Genomic DNA, 16,208 nt, shown 5'->3' with positions numbered 1-16,208 from the left:
TATTGAACCAGGTTGCACATAACCAGGTCAACATATTTGTTAACATATCCCACAACCTACATTCTCTTCTTTCCTCCTTTTTCATGCGCACAACATAACATAAAAATACAACATAAAAATATGTTGACTTTTTCTGTCTACTTTAATCAACATGCCAGAATCTCTCTTAGACCTCAACATCAATAACCATCTGCACTCTATTGCTGCATATGACAAAATGTGTGTTTTTGAAGTCAGTAGTTTACGCAAAAATATGTAAAAAAAAGTATAGTCAAAGTTCCAAGACGGCTCAACATTTATCTGTGAAACTTTTCAATGAACAGTGATCAAGCAAAATAGTGTTCTTTTCTAACTAAACAACTTTTCTAGCCCATCAAACTTTGGCCTTGCTTAATACAATTTAACTTGTGATTTCATTGAAGGTTATAATGCCAAATGTGTGTATTCCTTATGCTTCCTCAATGGCACCTTTAATAGACATAGATTTGACAGTGTTGTGCATGGCAGCTGTTGAGGATGATGAAGTGCTTGAGGATTTCTTCTCCATGGACTTGAATGAGGAAGTGGTGGCGGTTGTGGTTTTTTTCTGGACAGTCTGGATCTTCTTGCGTTTGACGTGTAGCACTTCCATGGCATCCATGTTGACTCCCTGTTGGATCTCCTCACTGGTCTCCACCTGCTCTGATGACTGCTGCTGGTTCTGCTGCTGCTCCATCTGCTCCTGGTACTGCAGCTGAAGGCAAAAAGTTGTTTGAGCAGGTGGGTGGGAGCATGGTAATCACGGTTAAAGTGATCATTCCTCAATAATTGTTAAAAGTCATTGGTGTACTATGCAACTTTTGGAAGTTAAGTATTAGGTACTTGTTGCTAACATCTACTTGCATTTCCTCTGTAACTACTACTACCTACAACCTTATTATTGTAAAATTTACAATCTATGGCTATAGCATTACTAAAACAAAATTATGCTAAAATTAAGTGGATAAGATGTTTCATCAAGTTCAAGCTAGTTCAGAGCATTGTTTTAATGTGTTTTTGTGTGAACTCACCATCATCATGTGTTGGTATTTGGCTATAGCCTCATCGGTGCTAACCCCCTCTGTGAGCCCCAGTTCAGCAGCCCTCCTGGCAAGTTCGGCCTTGTGTGATCCAGGAGGGGTCCAGCCCACTCCCCTGATCCAGTTTAGATCTGCCTTGTAGTTCCTCTGTGAAAATAGCACAAATCTGAAGTTAAACAGCCAAACTAATTGTTTACACTACATTTCATGCTCTTTCAGGACCCACCAGAAATCAAAATATTTTATCGAAGTAAACTTTTTTAACAGTATTAGGTTGTTTTGTGTTAATTTTGTACTGTACTGGTACCTTTAAACAGTACACAGCTCTACTTGCCAGGCCATTGCTTTACCACCTCACCCAGTGCCACCCCATGAATAATAATGTCTGAAAATGATAATAAAAACACTTTGATTGTATTTATTACATCGTCTTGCTTACTTACATCACTCTGCAGTTTGTAGGCCTCCTTGGCGTGTTTGACGTTGAGTTGTTCAGGGTCGCAGGTGTAGTCGTGCAGTTTCTGGCGGTATACCACGTCACTGGCCTGGGCCTGGCTCTTCTTGGCCAAGAGGAACTCGGGCTGGTCTGCGTGGATCTTGTACTGAGAATGCCCCTCCTTGGACTGTCGCGTGTACTCTAGGTTGCTCTGCAGTTTACTGGCCGCCAGAGAGTGCACGAGTTTGGGGTCGTCCTCCACGCAGCGCAGGCCAATCTGCTGACCCTTCTCCTTCAGATGGGACTCTTTGTAACTTAACTGCAACAAAGTTTAAATAGAAATAGAAAATTAGAAAGAAAACATTTACTTTTTTCTCTTGGAGTAGATGCAACAAAGCATTTCTCTATTGTTTCTGCAGTACATCCAGAACAATACTGCTTGGGTCATGACGAGAACCAGGAAGTATGAGCACATACGTCCTGTGCTCAGGTCTCTGCACTGGCTTCCTGTGGTACAAAGAATAGACTTTAAAGCAGCTCTGCTTGTGTACAAGTCTCTCCATGGTCTCCCACATGTTACTGCCATATAACCCATCTCACACTCTGAGGACTTCAGAGACCGGCCTCCTGGTAGTGCCCAGAGTCAGGACTAAATATGGGGAATTAGTGTTTCATTCTATTCTTCATTCATTTATTCTTAGTCTGTAAAGAACTTAAAATTACTTTTTCTACAAATTGTGCTATACAAATAAACTTGCTTTACTTTGCCTCATCTAGTATCTGTGTATATAATCAGATTTTATGTCAGATGTCCTTCCTAGAGCAATAATAACAATTCAAATCGCACTGGTCTTGTTTTTTTGTTTTTTTTGTGTGGAAAATGCCTCATAAATAATAATAACTTACTGGCACTTAATAGCTGTTTTCTTTTTTACAGTTGAATTTTAAAAATATATTTTGTAAGTAAAAAAGAGAAAGAAAAAAGGTTTGTATATCACCACAATATGAGCTTACATCACTGGCTATTTTCCGTGAGGCCTTTGCAGTCTGGAATGGAATAGCATCTAGCCTCAAGTCGTAGCCCGATGTCTTCACCTGCTCTCCTTGTGCCTTATAGACTTTCTACAAGTAAAGAACAGAATATTACAAATTAATGTACTATTAAAAAAACAACATATTATTATTATTAAAAATTCTAGCATAAATCTTACATCACTGATCTGCTGGGCATTCAGTTTGGCCCTAACAAAATCTGGATCATCTGAATGTAAGGTGTACTTGTGCATGTCATCATTCTTTCCAGATTTGTACAGCCTCTGTGCACAGAAACATTTAAATCATTTTAATAATGAACATTACATTATAAACATTTATATTAACTACATTGTAGAAGTTGTAACTGTGATATATATGCACCTCACTACACTGCTGGTAGCTGGTCTTTGCATGGATGATATCTGGAGAGTCTGCAACTTGAGTGAACTTGAGGCGGTCAGGAAGCTGTCGATATTTCTTCTGCAAATATGAAAATCAAATACATTAAAAGTTTGTATAATTATTACAGAATCAATGTGAATAAGGTCATGCATTTAAAACATTATGGATACTTGTAATCTAATTAAAACCTAACCCAATTTAATTCTATGTGATAGTGTGTGTTTTGAGTTACTTTTTTATATTAAGGCTGGGTGATAGGACAAAATGTAATGGTTTTTTTTTTCCTCACATGGATTGACTGTTTTTTTCAATTTTGTTTTATTTATGACTTTTGGGATAGTTACCATTTAAACAAAAAATCAAATAAAATTTCTCCCCCCAAAGTCTTATCTCTGCTCCAAACCGCATGCTTTTACTGACAGAGCATTGGCTGTAGGCCACTTGATTAAATAGACCCAAGCATATCATTCACAATTACAGATGAGTGAATCTCGATTGATTCAAATTTGATTACTTGCACAACCCCAATTAATGTGCCGTACTTACTTCACTGACGAGCTCTCCCGCCTTTTTGGCAGACTCCAACTGAGGTGCACCAACGCCATCCCAGGCCACTCCTTTCATATAATTCAGATCAGACTTGTACAGTTTCTACAAGAATAAAACCAAATTAATTCAAGATAGACTCATCCATCAACAGGGGTGAAAAATAATTAACTGCAAACACTTATGTTACTGTAATTAAGCATTCTGGGTAATTGCACTTTAGTAGATTTTTAAACAAGTGCTTGTACTTATAATTGAGCATAAATCTAGCCATGTAATTGTAATTAGTCACATTTAAATTGATAGCAGTTACTGAGTACAGGCCTAATTATCCCAGTGCACAGCTGTCTCAGCACTGTCTATGCAGATTGTGGTTTAACAACTCAGCTTCAGCTTAATTAATCAAGTTTTGTGTAAAAAACTAAAAAAATAAGCTGTAGTCTGAGTAGTATTTTTTATGCTTTTACTATAGTACAACACTGTAGTACTCTTTCACTGCCACTGCCTATCACAAATTACTATACAGTTCAAAGCTGCTGTACATACCTCACTCTGGAGTTCATATGCCTTTTTGGCCCATTTGACCTTCATATCATCAGGGAGGACAGTGTATTCATGCAGTTTCTTCCTGTAGTCCTGGTCACTGGCCAGAGCTTGAGCGTTCTTGGCGGTCACGATGTTGATCATGTCTGGGGTGAGATGGTACTGTCCGCTGGCGGTAAGGGCATCTTTTCTGTACTCCTGGTCACTCGCCAGTCGACCCACTTGAAGGCAGTGCAGGACATTCTGGTCATCCAACACACTCTTCACACCGATGTGCTTTCCTTTCTCCAGCAGGTGGTTGTGCTTGTACTGATACTGCAGAAAAGATATTTATTATGTAAATTACTATAAAGTTGTATGTATTTAACATTGCTCTCTTAAATTTGCACTATTAAGTTATTATCAAGTGATGGCTTTACCTAGAATTTTTCAGAAACTGATGTATCTACCTGAAGACAAGTCTAGGATAAAGTGACCCCACTCACAGTAGGAATGCATGTTTTTCAATGTATTTTTGAGCAATAAAAATAATGAATAACTGAATAAATGCATTTCCTACTCCTACTCAATATTCAACTTATTTATGTCACCTGTAATAATAATAGTATGCCCAATAAGTGAATTATACAGTACACACATCACTAGCGATGCCGGTGGAGCTCTTTGCAGCCTGGAATGGGATGTCCTGCATGGTCAGCTTGTAACCCTGAGCTCTTAAAGTGTGCCAAGAATCTTTGTACTTAATCTGAAAGTAGACAGGTACATGTTACATAATATAATGCACAATATAATAGCATTGAACACAAAAGTGAATATTATATGGATCACTGATAAAATTGCAGTTGCATTACATCACTAAGATTGGCTGCGTTGATCTTGGCTTGTGTAATCTCCGGTCTCTCACTGGTGATGGTGTAGCTGTGCCGGTCGCTGACGCCTTTCTCTTTATACAGACGCTGGGGAAAAAAACAGTTAAATGGGCTACTATTTTACATTAACCACATTAACTAACCTCATTTGTGACTTGTCCACTCATTTTGGCATGAACAATATCTGGGGAGTCAGTGACAGATGTGTGTCTGAAGTTGTAAGGTTGTTGGCGGTACTTTTTCTGTTGTAAAACAGAAATGTTACAGTTAACATAAATGTAATATCAATGTGATTGTAGTAAAATAATAATAGATATTTCATATCTTACATCACTGATGAGTTCAGTTGCTCTCTTAACTCCTTCAATCTGCAGAGCACCAGTTGCAATCCATGCTGCACCTCGCAAGTAGTTCAGATCTGAGCGGTAGACTTTCTGCAAAAAGACATTACCAAAAACTTGTCAGATAACATGTATATTCCATAGTAATATATTTTTTATAGTATTTATAGTATTCATATATATATATATATATATATATATATATATATATATATATATATATATATATATATATATATATATATATATATATATATATATATATATATATATATATATATATATATATATATATATATATATAAGCTGAGACTTCTTACATCGCTCTGCAGAGCATAGGCCTTCTTTGCAGCCTGCACTTTCATGTCGTCAGGCAGAGCAGTGTACTGGTGCAGAGTGAGTCTGTAGTCCTGGTCACTCACTAAAGACTGGGCCTTTTTGGCATGGGCCACTTCCAGCATGTCCATGTGCAAGTGGAACTTGGACATCGCCTTGGCAGAGTCCTGCTTGTATTTGATCTAGGTGCAAAAAATACATCCTAGTTTTGCTCAAGTTTTTCTTCTTCTCCCAATTTTTATTTTAATAATTAAATTACACACAATTTTCACAGTTTTGTGAAAATATTTATTTACTCACGTCACTCTGAAGCTTCGTGGCATTAACTGAGTGAGCAATGTTGATGTCATCCTGAAGTCCTTTCAGTCCAATCATCTTTCCTTTGGTTTTCTCAAATTCTCCTTTGTACTTTTGCTAAAATGACAATGAAAAAGCCATTAGCTACAAGTAAAGATACTATAGCTTGTATGTCTAGCAATATAAAACCCCTATAAGAAAGTAAATAAGCGAGAGAGCCTACATCACTTAGGATCTCGCCGGATGTCTTAGCAGACTGGAAAGGAATGGCATCCAGACTCAGTTTGTAGCCACCATCACGTAACTTAGTCCAAGACTCCTTATACCGGCTCTGAATAGAAGTAAATGTATGTTCACAAAGTTAATAAAAATCAAATTCATCACATCTTTGTACATCTGGTGAGCCAGCATTTTACCTCGCTGATGTTCTTAGCGTTGATTTTGGCCTGTACCATTTCAGGCAGCTCTCCGCTCAGAGTGTAGTTATGTTTCACGTCTTCAGCCTTTTCTCTGTATAACCTCTACATGGACAAAGCAGTGTATTTTTTAAACCATAATTTAATTGTGTTAAGCTATTCTTCATAAATTCACATAAAAAACTGAAACCTACATCTACAGCCAGTTTGTTGCTGAGTTTAGCCTGGACCATCTCTGGAGTATCTTCAACGCTGGTGAACTTCAGGTTGCTGACATTCTGACGATACTTCTTCTGTTGAAGAAAGAATACAAAGAATTTGATTTAGTAACAACAATAGTGCCATTCTTTGGATAGCCACCAGAGGGCATAGCAACATCAATGCCATTTTTATATCAGTAAGATAATGTATTTATAATGAGCAACGATGATAAGAGACGCTTAAAATAAGCGACAGCCTATATACCAGTTATTAATAGAGGTTCTGTTTTAAAAGTGCACATACTTCTGATAACATCATATGCTACAACACACGGAACATTTAATGACAAACTGTTATGGATTGTTATAGTGTAATCACACTTTGCTAAAATATTGTAAATATCCATAATAGGTAACCGTTGCTTAACACAGGTTTATGGGCATAGAATGAAACTGTGACCAATATTTCATGACTCAAGAAATAGAGGGACTAAAATGCTCTAATTAGCAAAGTGAATATGTTAGGTATGTGCCAGTTGTGTTTTCCGAAATAATTTTGTTCCTGTTAAAATGTAGCTCAGTATAGGATTCATAGTTGACCTAGTTTTTAGCCACACACGCCCAGTGAGTCTTTAAATACCTCTGACCCACGTTGTAAACCTAGATACGTGCTTTCCTTTCACATGTTATGCAATTTTGCGTATCCCTTTCTTCAAGCTCTTTTATCAAAAAATATTCTTACAGATTTAAATAAATAATGTTTTAAAAGCTATACTAGTTTTGCTGCTTTTATGTTCATGCATTTTAGGTCATCTTGTTAGAGCATACCTCACTAACAAGCTCTCCAGCTTTCTTTGCCTGTTGGACGTCCAGAGACTTGGAGGCCTCCCATCCAACCCCCTTCATCCAGTTTAGATCAGACCTGTACTGTTTCTAAAGACAGAAGCACACATATGGCATCACTTTTCAGTCTCAAAACATGTTAAATATGATTTTTTTTTTAAATGAATTGTAGTTACGTACATCGCTTTGAAGACCGTAGGCTTTCTTTGCCCATGTGACATTCATATCAGTTGGCAAAGTTGTGTACTCATGGAGGATCGTCCTGTAGTTGGTGTCTTTGGCGAGGTCTTGTGCTTTCTGAGCATGACTGATGTTCAACATGTCCAAAGACACACTGGAGACAGCAATAAATGTAATAAAATAAATTATAAAAAATGTAATTAGCTGTACAGATGAACAAAAATTTCCAAGATCCATCAATACTTTTTAGGTCCTCATGACAAGCAATTCTAGTGATTCTTGTTGAAGGAACAGAAAGGCCAGAAATTTAGTCATTTTGGCTGTTTCAGAATGACTACATTTCATTATTACCTACTATTTCATGTTCATGAAACAGTAGGTAATAGCAGAATTTTTACAGTAGATAATAATTCTGCTCAGTTATATATGTATAATTTTAAAATAGATGAACACAGTAACATTACAAAGTGTCTCTATAAATTGGATTGATGTATATTGTATTATATTATAGAGTCACGTCTATCTGTATTCATTAATTTAATGCTGATCTTATTTACATAACACTGTTTAACTATACTGTTCAAATTAAATACTACATCTAAGTGTATGTTAGTGAAATAGTGGTTCCCCACCTGTACTTGGCTTTGGTGTCCTCGTATTTCTGTTTGTAGAAGCGGTCACTCTGGAGTTTAGTGGCTTGTGTTGAATGAGCCAACTGAGAGTCATCGCTAATTGACTTAATACCAATTACTTTGCCTTTGTCTTTCTCATACTGTTCCTTATATTTAATCTATGAGAAATAAAATTAAAGCATTAATAACATTAATGTTATTTTGACTACACCTTAGGTTTAACAACTCACATCACTGGCCAGGTCTCGCTTGGCTTTCGCAGTGAGGATAGACAATGAGTCCAGACGCATCTCAAAACCTTTATCCCTCTGCTTCTCCCAGTTACTCTTGTACACTTTCTACAACATGACAATAATACAAGTTAAAGCAACACATTTTTATTGCCTTGTAAGCAGCTAAAACAAAAGATGTAAATGTATTGTTCAGATTTACATTGCTCAGGAGTTCTGCATTGGCCTTTGCTTGTCTGAAAAGTGGTTCATCTTTGGTCATGGTGTACTGATGAATGATCTGCTCTGTGTCTGCTTTGTATGCCAGCTGTAACCAGACAAAATGATTAGCATTAACATTAGAACACCAGTATGTAAATGTATTTCACAGCTCCAAAACAGTATGGACTTACATCACTTTGCAGCTCCTGGCTCTTCTTAGCATGTTTAATGTTGAGATCGTCTGCCACCTGAGTGAACCTGATGCTGTCTGCCTTTTGACGGTACTTTGTCTGGTAAACAAGAAGTGCAATAGAATACTATATAATGCAATATAATTATCTGAATTTCTGTAGAGCTGCAATGACAAATAGGATTCATCTTAACTAAGTAATGAATCAATATTTGAATAATCAATTATTATCATCTAGATCTGGATTTCTAAAAGCCTCTAACACAAAAATGGACTTTTAAGAAGCCTTCCGTCTACATATTAATTTTAATTGATAATAATAATAATAATAATAATAATAATTATTATTATTATTATTATTATTATTATTATTATTATTATTATTATTATTATTATTATTACTGATACTGATTAGTTGCAGTCTTATTTTTATGTCAAATAATACAAAAATTATACTTACATCACTCAACAGCTCCCCAGCCTTTTTGGCCTGTTCAATGTTGAGACAACCTTCAGCTTCCCATCCAACTCCTTTCATCCAGTTTAGATCTGAGCGATACTGATTCTACATGTCAAAAAACAAGTTAATAATAAAAAGTATAGCTCTATAATAAAAACGTATTTATATAGTTTTCCTTACGTCACTTTGTAGAGCATAGGCTTTCTTGGCTTGTTGGACTTTGATATCATCAGGCATTACTGTGTAGTCATGCAGTTTCTTCCTGTACTCCAGGTCACTTGCGAGGGCCTGAGCTTTTTTGGCGTGGCTCAAGTTGATCATGTCTTTAGAGCAAGTATACTGAGACTGGCTTTCTTTGGATCCTTTCTTATACTCAATCTGACATATAAAAACATGACTGGTTAACCTATTAGACATATTATAATGTATTCATGGATTTCAGAATGATGAAAAACTAGGACTTAATTAATAATTTAAAACAAAATACAACATCCTTTGAATGGTAAAAAAGTTCTCAAAATGTTGCCTATAACACAAAGTTCAAAATCCATTAAGCACAGTGTGTGATAACTTACGTCACTGGCCATCTTTGCAACTTGAAGAGAGTGTAGAGTTTTTGAGTCGCTTACGTTCACTCCCACAGCTTTTTCCTTGTTTTTCATATAGGATTCCTTGTATTTGATCTAAAACGCATGCCTCAGGAGTTAATTACATTTGTTTCTTATCGTATTTCATTAACTTCCTCCAGTTTCTACTTAGTCTGTAATGCTGAGTTAGTTTATTTACTTACATCACTGGCAAGATCTCTGGAAGCTTTGGCTGCTCTGACAGACAGGTCATCCAAACCAGTTTCACAGGCTTTTGACTTGGTCTTCTCCCATTGTTCTTTATATTTAATCTAAATTTATATCGATTTTACAGATTACAAAAGCACATTTCCATCAATTTCACTATTTTATTGGCAGTGTACATGCAGAATTAGAGGACATTGGTGCATGCATGTGATATTTAATTACTGACTTACATCACTGCACAGTTCAGCGTTAGCTTTAGCCTTTTTGATCTGAGGCAGGTCCTGGGACAGTGTGTACTGATGCTTGGTCTTTTCATAATCCGCTTTGTAATTCAGCTAAAAGTCACAAACACAGTGATGTTAACAGGGCTCACTATATTGTGCTTAAATTAAAGTAAAGGAAGTTCAGACTCACATTGCTAGCGAGTTGGGCATTTTTCTTTGCAAGGATAATCTCAGGAGTCTCTATAACAGGTTTGAACTTCACTTGGTCAATATGTTGTCTGTAGTTTTTCTGCAGACAAAAAATAAATGCATGACTTATATATATGGTAAAGACATTGCAAATAGGTTAACTACAACAACACTCACATCTTTGAGAGGCTCCAGTTTCTTGGTGCATTGATAGCCTGGTGTTAAAGTAGCTTGGTAGTTGTATTCTTGCTCAGATCCTTGCTTGTAAACAATCTGAAACAGAAATCACCACAGAATGGATATAATTGGTGAAAACATATGTGAAATTAAATCATTTTAAAAGCACTTACGTCACTCGCCAGCTTCCCTGCCTTGAGGGCATGCATGGTTTTTGTGTCAATTACAGCGCCCTGTAATGAGTGACCCTTCAAATCTGTTGTGTACTTCTCTTTGTACTTGTTCTGTCAAACACAAATCACATGTGACTTAAGATGTGCAATGTGAAAAATATGTGTGATTAACCATAGTAATAAAATATAACATATGGGTGTACTTACATCACTGGTGAACTTAGCAACTTTGGCAGCGTTTTGGAATTGCGGCGTCTCACAGAAGTTAATACTGTGACCTTTTGTGTTCTCTAAGTCCTTTTTATACTCCACCTAAAAATAAACAAATTTGATTAAATGACATTTTTATTGCATCCCATGTCCAGCTAAGAGACAATAAATTCCACTGAAGATTCACTGGCAATAGTTAAAATAATATACAACCGTCATACACACAAAGTCACATATAAGATTTACATGATAGTATCTGAAAGCAGGAGTGCATCTGCCATGCAATAAAGCTTATTACTTTTCTCATTACTAGGTAGTGTGCCTCAAATCCAATGTTATTTTAATACCATTTAATGCTGCAAAAATAGAAAGCCTAAGATTACACTAAAGGGATATACAGTGGCCTTGAATATAAGCCTCCACTTCATGGGATAGGAATCTCAAGGATTTAAAAAATGCATTTCTGGACAGTGGCAAGTTATGTCAGATTTCCACCATGGGGTTGCAGGAGTCTGTTTGTGTAAGAAGTCCTATGTGCAAACCGCATGTGTACACTATACTAGGCACACATGATGTTGACAGCCGCACCTCGCTGACGATCTTCCTGATTTTCCGTGCGTTCTTCAGGGCAAGGTTGTCCTCGGAGGTCAGACTGTGGAAGTGTGACGTGCCCTTCATCTTGTTTATGTCTTTCCTATACTTCAACTGTGAGGGATAAGACGTGATTTATGTAAATAGAAATCCGTGCATCCCTAGCTTAAGGATCATGAGATTAGAGGCGTACACATATACATACAAATGGTCTAATTTAGCCTAGGTGGCTGTGCTGAAGAATGGCACTGCATTGTTGAGAACCATTTATTCTGGCCAGTGTTGACAAGTCTAGGTGATGTATAGAGGTGGAGCATTTGACACCAAACTGCATTTTTCAGGTTCAGAGTCAGTCAGTGTATAAAGACTAATGTTATGAATGGGGCAAAGCCAGTTCTACCCTTCAGTTATATCAGCCTTTCTACCAGTTGAACTAACTTATGTTTTGGAAGTGCGCTGATCATGGGAAACAAAGAGAAATGAAGGAGGCCATGTGTGAAACTAGTGTTAAAGTCTAAAACTAGACAGTTCAAGAATCAAACCTACTATCTAAACAATTTGGCCATTAAGAAAGAAAATATTCATACTCACATCACTTGCATTGTCTTGAGCCTTTTTTGCCAGATGGTACCCAGGAGTGATCATGGCAGGAAAACTGCCTTTGCCTCGCTGCTGTTCATATTCTTCAGTATATGCAATCTGCAAGACACATTAAACCCTAGTGTTCATAATGATGGATAGATTATGGGGGTAAATCAGATGTTATCATCACAAATGTAATTACCTGACTGTGGCGCTCTCCATTTTCTCTGGCTAATGCTGCCTCAGCCACCCCGACTTCAGTACTGGCTTTACCTTTTATCTGCTGGTCATATACCTGGCGATATTTTATCTACAAAACAAAAACACCAGTGAGAGAACGCTATAATTAGGCACATACAGTATACGTGTGGTTTACAGTGTTTCATATTTACATTGCTGGCCTGTGCAGTTGCCTTCTTTGATATCTGGTATCCAGGTGTGAGATGTGCTGGGAAGCTGCCTTTTCCCCTTTGCTGTTCATATTCCTCTGTGTAAGCATACTAGAAAATGCAAAAATAATTTAAAAAAATGCTTGTTCACAATATTATAACTATTTTGTTACATCTATTTTCATTTTTTAAAGAAGTAACTTACATCACTAACTATTTGTCCTTGTTTTTTAGCCAGAAGCACTTCTGGAGGATCCACAAATGTTGTATACTTTGAAACTCGTTCCTCATGACCCTTCTTGTATTCCAACTGCAGAGAACATACCCGTATTATAATAATGAACATGCATAATATGCATTCAAGCAAAGGACAAACACTTACACTACTTGCTAATGTGTTGGCTTTCTTAGCAGCTTGGTAACCAGGTGTGATCAATGCAGGGAAGCTTCCCTTTCCTTTTGACTGCTCATATTCTTCTGTGTATTTGACCTTTTAGCAACATGACACAAAGAACAGAATACAGCTGCATGTGATAACTTCACAGTAGTAAATATCACACATGATCAGGTGCTTACATCACTGATGTTCTTCTGGGCCTGTGACATAGTAATGATCTCCTGATTGGTCACCATTCCAGAGTACCACTGCTGCTGCTGCTGGGAGAACTCAGATCTGGACTGAAAGGCCTGTTTAGACACAGGGTACAGGCGTTTGAGTCATTGTGTTTGTTTAGTACATTACATTTTAGATGCTTTTCCCCAGTCTTTTTTTGACTGACTTGGGTTTGGTGAATTTATGACACTAGTAGAAAGTGCTGATTTTATAACCACTTCAGATGCACCATAAAGAAACACACTTGTTTATCTAAAAGGATTAGAAAGAAAGGTGTGACTCTTTGAGGCCAGTTGCTCTACTGGGAGCTCACCTGGCTCGCCATTTGATTGGCTAGTCGAGCCCTCTCCAGCTCCATGGACCTCATGTCATAGTGGAAGGTGGACATAAAGCGCTCACCATCTTCGCGATACTTCAGCTACAAGTGCACATAGATGAAAGCATTAAGCCAAGGCCAGCACACAGCACATGCGCACACTCACTACTTTTGAATTAGCAAAGCTGCGACAGTCAGTATGTGATAAAGAGCGACATTATACTTGTAGTTTGATACTTGAGTAACCCCCACTTAGCCAGACTCTTTATTTTGTCTGCTTTGAACTTGCTGACCATTACTGTTTAATATTTCGGAGATAATAATAGCGTCATGTTATTAATAACTTGTGTTCTGGTTAGCATAAAGCAGGGTTTGCCAGAAAACAGTAGTTCTTTCTAGAATAATGCAGTGTTAAGCCTAAGCCATTACAATATGTGAATTGAATGATAAATGGAAGATGATTTAGTGTGTGAGCAAAAAAGTCAAAAGCAGCAATAGAAAAATACATCATTTTTTGTAGTAAGTGTAAGTGCCCATTAAAAATGCAAAAAATACTTGACTGTCCCTGGCTTAAAAATCACTCAACCCACCAAAGTCAACCCGAGATCAAGTATCAATACGTGAAGCCTTTTATCTCCCTGGTGGCGTATGGCAGAAGCTGATGCGCCCGCTAACCTACTCCTAATATAAGCACGAGAGCTTAGCATGAACCCATAAACACAGACATACTCAGACAGACATGGACAGGTGTGACGGGCAGGGGAGAGGAAGAGATGTGGAGCTGTTTTTCTTCATGTATAATTTTAGACGCCCAGCGGCATAATGCGGACTAAGTGAGGGAAGGGAGGGGAGTGAGGGTCTTTCTGGAGCTCTGTCACTAATCCAGAAATAACCTAAGCTACGCTCTCCATTCCTCACCACTGCTGTCACCATAGACTCACAGGGTCCATAAGCGGCTGGTCCACAACTCCCCCTTGTAAAACATCTTTTCGCTGTTACGCGCTATATGATTTGTTATGGAAGTCTCATGCAGGTTGATATTTTTAAGCATTTTTACTAAAGAAAAATGTGAAAGTTGTGACCTTCAACTTCAGCACAATATTTTTTAATAATAACATGCTCAATAGCAGTGGCTTTACAATATGCAATGTATGACAGGGCTGGTCACTTATGTCATCCTGTTGATAGTCCAACCTGAATCACATCAAGGCTAAAATACCTAGAGTCAAGTTGGCGTCAGTATTTTTTTTTGTATTTGACGTCATGTCTCTCTCACCTCGCTGCTTGCCATGGTTTGCTTCTTGGCATTGATGTTAACTGGGGTTTCATAGACACTGGTGAATGTGTTGTTTCTTGGATTATGACTAAAGGAAAACAATCACAAAATAAACAATGAATAAAAATGCTATTTGAAAATAGTAGAAATTTTAAAAAGACATTCACTTTACAATTCAAACTTACACAGAGCAGTATGGCCTCTTCTTATGACTGACAAAGTTGTTAGCGGTCAGCACCATTTTACAAACATCACAGTGGAAACATGCTTTATGCCAGTTCTGTCAAAGCAGACAAAGACACATTAATAATACTTTAATTACATGCTGGTTCATGGGACTTCATGAGAATCTAATTTTAACCTCTAAAACATTTTATGGGGTTGTTAAAAGTGTACTCACCAGGGTTACAGGGCTAGATTTATTTAATACTGAGTAAAAGGGCACTGGTATTTTAGGAAGCTTATGATGAGAAATCACTGCCCAATTCAGATATGTATATTATATGAAATAACTATATATTTAGTTGTAAAATATAAACATAAGCATAAGAAAAAACAAACAAAACTTAAGTACATTCACACATATTTTAATAACTGTATTTCTAAGTAATGTTGTCATATGATAGTTGTTATTGATTAAAGTAGAATTATGTATAGTTCTATTACCTGGTCGATGCAGTTGATCTTCTCTGCTGGGTATACCACAAACCCACACCTTGCACACGACTGCATGGCGGTCCTTTTTGTATTTCCCCTAAAACTGTATTAAAAAGCTGACAGAATTATCCAAAACTCTCAGAGGAATGCCCAAACAAAAGTGAGGTTATTCAAGCTGGAGGTACTGGCAGTGACTCTCAGACAGTGTGGCTGGATAGTGTGTCCCTGGTAGTGGTAAACTTAGCTGTGTGACTGTGAAGCATTGGAAGTGTCTCTTATTTTGACATATGTCCCATGATGGACCAACCCCCTCCAAGTAGGTTAGCGTGCTTAGAGGACCAGCAGCTGTCTGTCTGCGAGGGGACAGGTCAGAGGAGAGAAAAGAGGGTGACACAGAGAGACTTGTCTGAACTCTTACTCATTTTATTTCATAGCTAAGGCACTATATTAGTAATGGTGGAAGAGTTTACTTACACGTTTTCTGTAATTTTGTATGCCTCTCTTTGATAACTTCAATAAATAAATGCAAATAAACACTTTTCTAACATTGGTGCAAATATACTAATAGCTGGAGAGCACTACATTGGTTGTTTTCAGATTCTATTTGTCATGATCACAGATGAGGGGCAAGAGCCAGTTTTCTCTATTGAAAGCATTGTACTTAGCCATGAAATATCCAAAACCCAACGTTGAACCAGATCATTTTTATTAATGACTAGATCCTAGAACTCACTGCATTAAAAATAAACAATATTCATTTTAGCTGTGCCCCATGTCATTTGAAACCATAGACCAAGTATAA

The 16,208-nt window shown here is 37.3% G+C and overlaps 1 protein-coding gene across 1 annotated transcript; it reads right to left on the bottom strand.

The window, feature by feature from the left end:
- Window positions 1–318: 318 nt before the first annotated feature.
- nrap (nebulin-related anchoring protein) lies at window positions 319–15,662 on the bottom strand. The gene is made up of 42 exons (XM_055229876.1): window positions 15,416–15,662; window positions 14,935–15,029; window positions 14,750–14,837; window positions 13,121–13,231; window positions 12,927–13,034; window positions 12,750–12,854; window positions 12,548–12,655; window positions 12,358–12,465; window positions 12,165–12,272; window positions 11,571–11,687; window positions 10,980–11,084; window positions 10,773–10,883; window positions 10,600–10,695; window positions 10,424–10,522; window positions 10,240–10,344; window positions 10,006–10,113; window positions 9,791–9,898; window positions 9,396–9,593; window positions 9,216–9,320; window positions 8,757–8,855; window positions 8,567–8,671; window positions 8,365–8,472; window positions 8,135–8,292; window positions 7,503–7,656; window positions 7,308–7,412; window positions 6,474–6,572; window positions 6,280–6,384; window positions 6,087–6,194; window positions 5,867–5,980; window positions 5,551–5,748; window positions 5,219–5,323; window positions 5,033–5,131; window positions 4,872–4,976; window positions 4,658–4,765; window positions 4,024–4,335; window positions 3,478–3,582; window positions 2,911–3,009; window positions 2,706–2,810; window positions 2,509–2,616; window positions 1,502–1,813; window positions 1,050–1,205; window positions 319–733 (listed from the first exon to the last, which is right to left on the bottom strand). Exons 1-42 carry the CDS (start codon window positions 15,479–15,481, stop codon window positions 449–451), a joined length of 5,301 nt encoding a protein of 1,766 aa, XP_055085851.1. The 5' UTR covers window positions 15,482–15,662; the 3' UTR covers window positions 319–448.
- Between the last annotated feature and the right edge of the window lie 546 nt (window positions 15,663–16,208).

Source organism: Periophthalmus magnuspinnatus, chromosome 19, assembly GCF_009829125.3.
Source record: "Periophthalmus magnuspinnatus isolate fPerMag1 chromosome 19, fPerMag1.2.pri, whole genome shotgun sequence".
Classification (NCBI taxonomy): Eukaryota; Metazoa; Chordata; class Actinopteri; order Gobiiformes; family Gobiidae; genus Periophthalmus; species Periophthalmus magnuspinnatus.
Note: the sequence above shows the minus strand (reverse complement) of the source record. Positions and strands in the feature narration are given on the sequence as shown.